Raw genomic sequence first — 11625 nt, 5'->3', positions numbered from 1 at the left:
GAAGCCTCTCTGTTCCCTGCACGTGTTGTAAAGGTCGTGTGGATGAGGTCACAATGCCATGGGAGGGACGGGGCACTGTAGCTTGAGCTCTCTTGTAAAGGGTCGCAAGGAAGCAGCCAGCTTGGGAGATGGTATTGCTCACAGAGCTTGTCATGGTAAAAGGCCCAGTCCCGGCTTCCTGAGCGAATTGTTCGTTTGAGGGATCTCTCCTGTACAGGTCAGTCTTTCCAGGGCTGCTACATTTTCTTCTCTTTCTTGTCAGTAGCTGACCATTGTTTGCTTCCTCTCTCGCCACACCCTTTGTCTTTAGCCCTCATGCGTCTTCATTTGTTATTGCCAATCTCAATACTGTTATTTTCCTCGTCGTCCCCCGCCTATCTCCTTTGTGCTTTGAGGACATGAAACATTGCAGCAGCAGGAGCCAATGGCGCTAGTAAGGTAACGCAAGGCTGCTGGATCCTTTCCACAGGATATGTTCTTGTGGCAGCCACGAACATAAATAGCTTTAAAAATGATTACACAATTTCATTGCTATCGCTATCAACAGCATAGGAACAGCCTATCAAATCCCCAAATGAAACCTTCATGTTCAGAGGCACTGTATCCCTGATCACCAAATACTCGGGAGAAACCAGAAGGCAAGCTTGGGTCTAACTCGCAGCTTGTGAGCTTCTCAGAGGCTGGCTGCTGTTTGGAACAGAATAATAGGCCCTTGTTCTCATTTGGAGGGGTTTTGTGCATGAAATTTTTGAGTTTTGAGTTTGCTTGGATGACTTGCTGGCCATAGTTTGTTCATATGCAGAGAGGTGATGGTTCTTTCCTAATGTTTTAACACAGAGAAATGGATGACTGCTCATAGCAGGGGTGGCTCCCTTGCGGTCCTCTAGCTGCTGCCAAGTTATAGTTTCCACCAGCCCCAGGCAGCATGGCTGATGGGTAGGTCTGGGAACTGTACTTCTGCAACCTCTAACTTAAAGGTTCTGACAACCTGAAACACCAATATGTTTTGATTGGGATAATTCTTGAACAACAGGCTTATTAATATCAGAGTCTAGATTCAATTGAAAGTCTTTAACTTTCTTTCATCAGTGTTTGATAAAGCATGGAACCATTTCAGCGACAAGTAGATGAGTGCAACCCTTTGATACCAGGATATACAGGTAAAAAAACTGAGAGTCTTGGCCTGAGCTTTGTTCCCATTTCTCAGCTGATAACTCGGCAGAGAGCAAAATAACATGCTAAAAGGGGCAGCCAAATAATCACAGCTTTTCACATCGGCTCCCACTTTGTTTTGATGCACTTTGTACTCAATATAGCAGTAATAAACAGGATTATGATTTTAGTAGCCTCTTAAAGCTATCTATTTGCTATTGTACGCTGTGAGGCAGGCACAGGCAACCTTCGGCCCTCCAGATGTTTTGGACAACAATTCCCACCATCCCTGACCACTGGTCCTGTTAGCTAGGGATCATGGGAGTTGTAGGCCAAAACATCTGGAGGGCCAAACGTTGCCGATGCCTGCTGTGAGGATTGACCCAGCACCCTAGTCTTGCCTGATGAATGAGGGAAAACACCTTTCAATCTCAGGCTCTCTCCCTTGGGTTGCTGGGCTACAACTCCCATCATCCCTGACCACTGACTTCCATCACTAGCAGAGTGATAGGATGAGCCCCAAATGCAGAACAGTATTATTGGTGAAGAGTAATACTGTACAGTACACAATACTATCTAAATAGGTCCCTTCATAAGGCTGCTAAGTCTAGAGTCTACAACTACCTAACTGCACCACAGATTCCATGCTCCACTCCTTACATTGTACTGAGACACCAAAACACAAGCACATACCTAGCTCTCTTTCTGAAGATCTGGATAGCAATTTTATACTGGCAAATTAGGCTCTCTTCTGCACTCAGTATTTTTTAGAGTGTGTTACCTGCAGGGTGTGTGTGTGTGTGTGTGTGTGTGTGTGAGAGAGAGAGAGAGAGAGAGAGAGAGAGAGAGAGAAGTATGTTGCTGCAGAAATGCCTCTGAGTGATAATGAGAACTAGAATGTTGATATGAATTCTCTGAATTCTCAGGGTACAGTGGTGCCCCGCAAGATGAATGCCTCGCAAGACGGAAAACCCGCTAGACGAAAGGGTTTTCCGTTTTGGAGGTGCTTCGCAAAACGAATTTCCTATGGGCTTGCTTCACAAGACGAAAATGTCTTGCGAGTTCCTGCGGGGGTTCCCCCCCTTTTCCCCAAGCCGCTAAGCTGCTTATCAGCTGATCCTAAGCCGCTAAGCCGCTTAACAGCTGATCCGCTAAACCGCTTATTAGCTGATCCGCTAAGCCGCTTATCAGCTGATCTGCTAAGCCGCTAAGCCGCTTATCAGCTGATCCGTTAAGCCAGCTAAGCCGCTAATAGCGCTAATCCACTAAGCCGTTAATGGGCTTGCTTTGCAAGACGAAAAAAACCGCAAGACGAAGAGACTTGCGGAACGGATTCTTTTCGTCTTGCGAGGCACCACTGTACAACTTTGAGGGTGGTGGTAGTACTTTGATTCCATAACTATTTTATTGAAAATTCTTATTATGAATTCTGCTGAGTTACCTGACATTACCTGACATTCTGCTGACTGACATTATACAATACCTTAAAAAAAAATTAAAAAACCAGAAAGCATAACTAAATAAAATAGGCAGCTACAGTGGGCACACCTGCAAAATCTTGCTAATACATGCTCTATTCTAACATTTTTTATTAATTATCTACAAATGACACTGGCTGTTTTGGCAAACTAAATGTTGAGACTCAGACATCTGCTAAATTTCTAGTTGCTTGGGTATAAATCTCAGTGGTTGGTTGTGTGACAGCAGGCTTTGAAATGCTAGGAGGGTGACGGAAAGCTGATGTTCACTTTCTTGTGAAGAATTCCAACACTCATACCTACCCTCTGACTAGAAGCCTGGGAATCAACAGCACCCAGTTTTGCAGGCATCAGACACTAAATCAGTATGCACGGCAACTGCAAAACTTTGTGTCTGGAAACACCCAAATTTCATATTGTGCAAATTAATCAAATGGCAACAAATGTCACTGTGACAAGCTGGCGATGTGCAGGTAAGGATGATAACTCTGAAAAGGGCTGGAGCTGAAAGCCCATGTATGTGACCCACCAGATCATCCTTTTGACACATTTACTATGAATGCAACAGAATGTTAAGTTGGCTCCCACCATGGACTGTACGAAACCTGTATACACAAATAATGAGTAAACAGTGGGATTATCCTTATGATAGTCCTGGGGCTGCAGACACACACAAGAAGTTTTGTTGAAGGAAAGCCTAGACTAGTCCGCTGATGGCTTCTTCGTGATGGTTGTGAACTTCTGTTGCCCTTTCCAGGCTACATCCCTTATAGATTCTACCGAATTGGAACTAGCTTCGGAAACGATTCTGTGTGGTGTGTGAATGCATTTCGTGAGGCTACTCAGAGAAAATGTGACCAAATGGAAGAACTGAGGCTCACAGCGGCTACAGCACCCCAGCTGCCACCTCTTTGCTCGAATGAAGAAATAATAAACGTACTTGATGACTATAATAGCAAACACCATCCAAATGTGCTGGGTATAGTATGCCTCATTTCAAATTAATTTGGGCTTAGGATTCCTAAAATACCTTCATCCCCCTTCATATCCCCAGCTGATCTGTGTTCTCTGCAGGAGAGGGCATCCTGCAGGTATTGTCTTGCCAGGAGGCCTGTTCCACTATGATACAGTTATTGAAGATGCAGCTCTTGATCCCAAGTTTCTGCAGAGTAGCAGAGTCCATGTTGTTTTCACATCCACCCCATACCTTTAAAGAACATCATGGCTTTCCCCCAAAGAATCCTCAAAACTGTAGTTGACCCGTTACAGCTACAATTCCCAGTGCCCTAATAATAATAATAATAATAATAATAATAATAATAATAATAATAATTTATTATTTATACCCCGCCCATCTGGCTGGGCCTCCCCAGCCACTCTGGGCGGCTTCCATAAAAACCAAAAATACAATAAAATATCACACGTTCCACAGGGCGGGCGCCACTACCGAGAAGGCCCTCTGCCTGGTTCCCTGTAGCTTTGCTTCTCGCAATGAGGGAACCGCCAGAAGGCCCTCGGCGCTGGACCTCAGCGTCCGGGCAGAATGATGGGGGTGGAGATGCTCCTTCAGGTATACTGGACCGAAGCCGTTTAGGGCTTTAAAGGTCCACACCAACACTTTGAATTGTGCTCGGAAACGTACTGGGAGCCAATGTAGGTCTTTCAAGACCGGTGTTATATGGTCTCGGCGGCCGCCCCCAGTCACCAGTCTAGCTGCCGCATTCTGGATTAGTTGTAGTTTCTGAGTCACCTTCAAAGGTAGCCCCACGTAGAGTGCATTGCAGTAGTCCAAGCGGGAGATAACCAGAGCATGCACCACTCTGGCGAGACAGTCCGCAGGCAGATAGGGTCTCAGCCTACGTACCAGATGGAGCTGGTAAACAGCTGCCCTGGACACAGATTTGACCTGTGCCTCCATGGACAGCTGTGAGTCCAAAATGACTCCCAGGCTGCGCACCTGGTCCTTCAGGGGCACAGTTACCCCATTCAGGACCAGGGAATCCTCCACACCTGCCCGCCTCCTGTCCCCCAAAAACAGTACTTCTGTCTTGTCAGGATTCAACCTCAATCTGTTAGCCGCCATCCATCCTCCAACCGCCTCCAGACACTCACACAGGACCTTCACCGCCTTCACTGGTTCTGATTTAAAAGAGAGGTAGAGCTGGGTATCATCCGCATACTGATGAACACCCAGCCCAAACCTCCTGATGATCTCTCCCAGCGGCTGCATGTAAATGTTGAAAAGCATGGGGGAGAGGACAGAACCCTGAGGCACCCCACAAGTGAGAGCCCAGGGGTCTGAACACTCATCCCCCCCCCACCACTTTCTGAACACGGCCCAGGAGGAAGGAGCGGAACCACTGTATAACAGTGCCCCCAGCTCCCAGCCCCTCAAGATGGTCCAGAAGGATGCTATGGTCGATGGTATCAAACGCCGCTGAGAGATCCAGCAGAACCAGGAAACAGCTCTCACCTTTGTCCCTAGCCCGCCGGAGATCATCAACCAGTGCAACCAAGGCAGTTTCTGTCCCATGATGAGGCCTGAATCCTGACTGGAAGGGATCCAAATGGTCCGCTTCTTCCAGGCGTGCCTGGAGTTGTTCGGCAACCGCTCGCTCAATCACCTTGCCCAGGAATAGAAGATTTGAGACTGGGCGATAGTTGGCCATCGTGGCCGCATCTAAAGATATTTTTTTAAGAAGCGGTTTAATAACCGCCTCTTTCAGCGGGTCTGGGAAGGCTCCCTCACGGAGGGAAGCATTCACCACCCCACGAAGCCCATCGCCCAGTCCTTCCCGGCTAGCTTTTATAAGCCTTAACAAACTACAGTTCCTAGGATTCTTTGAAGGGGAGCCATGCACTTTGAATGTGCTGTAAGCATATGGTGTGGAAAGGAGGTGGGTCAGAGACAAGCTACCACTCTAGAAAACTCATTGCACGTAGCACCCTTAGAGTCACCGTCATATGTGGCAAGCTTGAATATTTAAGGCCAGACTCGTGGGCGGGAGGTGGTTGCTACAAGCTTGGTGACTGGTTTGCTAGATTGAGTTAAAGTGTATGGTTCCCATTCAAGAGGAAGCCTCCTTTTTTCATGATGCTTGCCCTCTGAGGAGATACAGGGTTACAAAGGGAGCAGATGTCATGTTAGCAGTGAGCTAGCTTAGGGCATGCAACTGAAAGGAAGAAAAAAAGGAAGGAAATAAAGCTTGGCTTGGCTTGTTATGTACACATTGCTGATCTACAGGTGAAATTTAGTTCCAAATGAAACCTTCCACCCACTCTGATAAGCATACTTATCCACCATGTTTGCCTGCTTCAACATTTTCACGAAAAGGCTCTGTTCAAGGTGCTATACAAGGCGCTGTGCAGTTTGGGACCAGGATTCCTAAAATACCTCCTCCCCCTTCATATTCCCAGCCGATCTGTGTTCTCTGCAGGAGAGGGCATCCTGCAGGCATTGTCTTGCCAGGAGGCCTATGCCATACAAAGTCGGTCTGTTCCACACCTGCCTTTTGGAAGTCTCACTAGCTACATATGAGACAGGCGCCATCTCTTCCATCTTCTTGTTGTCTGTTGAAGACTTTCACCTTTAACAAGCCTTCTAAGTCGAGATCTTTTTTATCCTAGTCTGTATCTGTGTTGGATTTGAAATTGTATTTATATATGTAACTTAAAAACCCCCACAAATACACACATATACAGAGTCTTGTGAAATTGCTTCACAATGCTTCATAAGAAATGCTTCATGACTGAAATTAATTAATTAATAACAATAGACCCAGGGCATCATCTTTAACCCTAACCTGAAACATGAGCACCACCTTTAATGCTTTAGCAATTCCATCTCTGTCTCTCAAAAGAAACCCGCAAACTGGTGGTTGTGCCACTGATGTAACCTGACCTTAGATCAGGGCATGTTCCACTTGTGGCTATACCACTATACTCTTTTGTTCCTGTGCCTGACTAGCCCACATCCAGGTCTTGAAACAAACTTTCCTTCTTGACTCTGTTTCCTAACTCCCTCCAACGTGGTGTAACAGAGATAAGTCTGAGCTTTCAGCTTTCTGCCACAGGACAGATTTCCATCTTCATTCCTGTAACTTTGTAAGCAGTTTCAGTCGATTGAGCAGTGGAGTAAAAGTTCTGTTGGATGTGAGTCATCGCACACACAAAAAGCTGTCTGTAAATGTTTTCTCTTCTTTTCTTTTTAACAGAATGTGGAAACTTTTAGGCAGTTTTTCATTTTCTTTTAAAGCAAAACACTGACCTTTGTTCCTCTTCTGTCATTCACAGATGACAAATTCTAGTAGCAAAAGCATTTTTGCTTTGCCATAGGGGGAGCTCCCGGCAGTGATCCACATGTGGCCTGAACGTTGCATGGGAAGGCAGAGGAGATCTTAAGTCTGTTTTGATGAATTGTGGTGGTTAAGGGGGTAATGACGGTTCCCTCTTTGAGAAAAGTACCAGTCACTTTCTCCAGGTCTTTTGAGAGAGAGAAACTCTATCTTTGCAACTAGCAGCACTAAACCATGACAAAGAGCTCTAATAGCTTTGTTATTACAGATGAAGACCAACAGAAATTGCTTTCTGTCTTGAGTTTTTTATCTACAGCTACATGGACCTGCCCCGTGACCTCTAAAGCTCAGCTGGAGAAATAGAAAGGAAGCAACGTGCATTCTGAGTTATTTCTTCCAAAAGGGAGGCTTCAGACTTGTAGAAACCTAATATGCAAGTTCCATAAGACTTGCAACAAAATATTGCAGTGTGATTTACTCCCATTCAGGATGCTCCATTCCATTCACCTTCTCACCTGCTTTTCTGTCCCCCCACATTGACCACATCAGTTGGTCAGCTGCCCATGGCCACTGAGCATGCTCAGTCTTCATTGGGCTGTTTGGGGTCCCCCCCCCCAAATTATGTTTGTACTTTTGCAAAATTTGGTCCTTCAAAGCCTCCTGACACCTTCATGTTGTACATGGGTCATGGTATTTTGGCTGTGCTTGAATAATTTAGATTGCTATTAGTATATATGATTATCTAGCAATTTTGCCATAACACAGACTGATACCCATGGTTTTACTTACTACCCAACACAGTGGAATTTGCTTTAGGCTCTACTCTTGCTGGAGTGCAGCCAGCACTGGGTGCCTCTACATACTGTAAATGGAGAACTAACAGTGCTTGCAACCTCTAGCTTTGAACCTTCCTTAGGACTTCTTCAGTGGTCTTCTCTCAGGATATTCGGATTCTTGATCCAACCCATGAGCTATATAAAACTGTTATTTCTCTTTCTCACTGATGGGAATTATATACAACTCTTTTCCACGTAGACCCTTCCTCTTGAAACTGGAATGTTTTAAAGAGCACCTGTCTTTCTTCCTGTAGTAAATTCTTTGCAGTGGTTGGCTGATGGTGAAGTAATACAAGGTTTCACAGATTTGAGGCTTGTCAGATCTACTTCATGTTTTTGTAGAACCCCAAGACCTACCAGCCAGATTCAGGCAGAAAAGACATGGTGTTAGTTAAAGAACATGGTTAATGCAATGGACCTCATTTGTGTTGTGCTCCTCACTCTGTGTAGGGTTATTTTTAGCATCAGTAAGCTTTCAATTAATGCCCCATTTCATCACTTTATATTTGGTCTTTGGTAAGTTCTACATAATTGCATACAGAGCTTGTGTTTCTTTATCTGTATTCCTTTGTGTTGTGTTTTGCCCATTTCATCACTTTGCAGGGCCTGTGGAAACAAAAAGGAGTCTACTTGAGCCACCTATTCCAGGCTGGACTGGCTTTGTGCCCAGGTCGAAGGTTACAGAGTTTGGTCACGGAGCTCGCTACCATGTGATGGCAGAAAATTGCTATCGAGATTTTCAGAACTCCTTGGACAGAGCCAAACAGGATCCTGCTACCAAGGAATCCATGTATGTTGGCATAAAGATTTTTCACTGAGCTATGCTGCAGCCGAGAAATCATGTGGATATAATATTACATAATATTACTCATTCATCTATTCTCAACCATTGTGTTATTTTTATATCTTTTCCTCCTGTGATTTTATATTATTGTTAAACACCTTGATCATTTTGCATGAACAGCTGTTAGCATGATAAGACAAGATCTTTGTCACTGTCAATCCTACAAGACCTGTCTCTCAGGATGATGAGAAATTATCAGGGTGGAAATTGTTTAGGGGTTTTTGTTGGAGATGCTTAATTTGTGGTTATATTTTTGTAATTGTGTATAACTTTTGATGTTGTGAGTCACAACCTAGGCCATGTGATGAGTGGCAGGACTGAGCAGGCGCTCAGCAGGGGAGTCCTCCTGGGTAGCAGCAGCAGCAGCAGTTCTTATATGGCCAAAAGTGGGACATTCCAGGATCAAATCAGAAACCAGGATGGCTTCTCTAAATCAGGGATGCCCCTGGAAAATAGGGACACTTGGAGGGTCTGGACTTGTCTTAGCCATATAAAAACCAGAGACATTCTGCCTTCCCATAAGCATTTGATAAGACTATCACATGCACTGTTTCAGTCATATGCAAAGTTGCACATAATATGTTGTTACAGTCAAGAAAGTTGGAGAATGGCAAGCACCAAAACATCATTTATTTTATTTATTTTGTAGGAAAGAGATCCCTGCAACCAAACTCAAAGAATCACGCCCATACCAGAGATTCTACAGGCCGGAAGGGATGATGCCCAAGTATACTGGGCATATTCCACGTAAGGCTTTAGGGTTGCATTATTTGAAACTGACCACTTGCTATGGGCTTGTTCACAAGACCATGTTCACCTGTCTCAACTCTTGGACTGGAGAAGAAGAGAGTCAGCACCAAAAAAAAGCTGGTGCATGGTGATGAGAGGGGTATTGCTCGATTTGTTTTGGTCCTCAGAGGAAAAGGGTCTTTATGTGCCTTGCTTGGGCATGTGAGTTAAAATAACTCAGTCAAAGGTTATTATGCTTTCTACTATATCTTCACTAAGTTGATTGAACAGGTGTTCTGAAGCAGGGCACACAAGAGCCCCTTTGCCTCCAAGGAAGACCTTGTTAGTCTTGTAGAAGTCAGTTGGCCCATATCCTGTTAAACTGGGCCCACCATCTGTTGATGATACTACACCACACTTTGACCACTATGATCAGCAGGGTATGCAAGGCTCCAGCAAAGCCATCTAGCAGAACATCGGTGTCTTCCTGCTTTCCAGGCTTTTCCAGAGCTCCTGGTTAAGAAAACTCCTTTCCCATAAAGTTCAGTTCAAAGTATATAGTGTTTATTGCCTCATGATCCCTGTGTGTGCGCACATGGGTTGTGCCCCCTCAAAATTATGCACCCACGGTTATGGGCCCTGCTGCCTCCCACATTATCTCCCTGCAAGTACTCACCCAAGGATGGGAGCCCACCAATCTGAGCCTCTCCATAAACTGCAATGAACATTTAGACCCCTTGACTGTACTTGTCACATGGCTTTAGGCATTGAAATAGGCCTTTTTGTCTTGTAGATGAACGTTCTGGCATCGGAAAGACCTTTGGTAATGTGAGCAGAAGCTGTTCTGTCTGCAATCACCCGGAAGTGAGCTATGGCATTTATCTTGATAAGAAACGGAAGGCTGTAAAGTTTCAAGAACCGATCAAGGAAGAAAATATCCCCTTAACTGCAGCAAACAATTAAAAATATACAGAAATACCTGAGATTACATGAGAATAATACTATCATGTTGTTTGTTTAACCACTTGGTATGAAATAACATTATTTACATTTTAAAATATCAAGTTGTTAGACAGATGATTATGGTTTTGAAACTGACCCTAAAAAAATCTACACCAGTATTTCTGCCTAGAGCGCACCTGGATCACAGCTGCAGCATCAGTTACTGCTCTAGCTGTTGACTTCACACCCTATATCTTATATATTTGAGCTGGCACAGAGATCTTGAGACTGTATGGAAGGTCATTCAGATGCTAAGATGCATAGTTTAAAAACTCTTTGAACTAAAACATAGTAAGACTTTCAACTAGTTTCCTATCCTGGTATTGCCATGCTGCTGTCAGTTTCTCATAGTATGATAGCCTGTCCAGATGTGGGTGATGACTTAAGCCATGAGCTGCACATCTCCTGGAGTTTGCCTGGTTTGACCTTTGCATCTGGAAGTGACATCAGTCACAGCTGTAGGTGAACTGCAGACTGAGCCAGAAAAGGAGCAGACAGTTTGCCTTACTGCTGCCTACAAAAGAGACTGAAAGGATCATAAGGCAGAGGACTGAGTGAGTGACAGGATGCATCCTTCACAGGCTGACAAAAGTGGTGATTCAGGCCAGTTTAGTGTCCCTCTACAAATATGTAAAGGGAGGACTGTAGTTTATTTAGAGCATTTATACCCCACTCTTCAGCCAAAAAGTCACCTAGAGTGGCTAACATACAATCAGTTAGAACAAAACAATCCCTGCCTGCAGATTTATAATCTCTCTCTATATAAAGAAAAGTGACACACAAGGAGAAAAGAACAGGGAGGGAAGATGAAAAAATAAAACCCAGGCACCGATTCTTAAGCAGGTGTTCTTTTAATGACCAGCTGGCACAGTTCAGGTGTAGATGGTGCCTGATATAGCTTGTGTGGTAGAACACTTGTTTTGAATGCAGGGGAGTTTTTGGTTCAGTCTCCAGCATCTCCAGCATCTCCAGAGAAGGCTGACAAATGCTCCTGCCTGAAATTATGGAGAGCTGCTACCAGTCAGTGCTTGGGAAATGCTGCGTTCTAACAACAGAAGGGGCAGCTAGTGACATTTGGGTTCCCTGCAACAATGGTACAAAGAAACAAGCATCTGAAAGAGTTGTTCCAGTGGGTTTCTGAGGCACATTTAGAATATGTAGATTTGCTTTCAGTGCATTTTTCAAAATTACCTTGGGGGAGTTTTTAAGATTTCCTATCACAACTGAGGTACATTTATTTTCACCTCCTTTTTCGCTAGAGTATTCCTTTGCTTGCATCTGTTTAGTTA

At 44.5% G+C, this 11625-nt stretch overlaps 1 protein-coding gene across 1 annotated transcript; it reads left to right on the top strand.

Annotated features, from left to right (window-relative positions):
- Positions 1-75: 75 nt before the first annotated feature.
- Positions 76-10317, top strand: SPMIP5 (sperm microtubule inner protein 5). Its single transcript, XM_081193087.1, has 6 exons — positions 76-217; positions 1090-1160; positions 3388-3609; positions 8365-8551; positions 9255-9352; positions 10128-10317. The coding sequence occupies exons 2-6, from the start codon at positions 1103-1105 to the stop codon at positions 10295-10297; spliced, it is 735 nt and encodes a 244-aa protein (XP_081049213.1). The 5' UTR covers positions 76-217; positions 1090-1102; the 3' UTR covers positions 10298-10317.
- The last annotated feature ends 1308 nt before the right edge of the window (positions 10318-11625 follow it).

Source organism: Podarcis bocagei (genome assembly GCF_964188305.1).
Source record: "Podarcis bocagei genome assembly, chromosome: 4".
NCBI lineage: Eukaryota > Metazoa > Chordata > Lepidosauria > Squamata > Lacertidae > Podarcis > Podarcis bocagei.
This window is presented reverse-complemented; position numbering and strand designations above follow the sequence as displayed.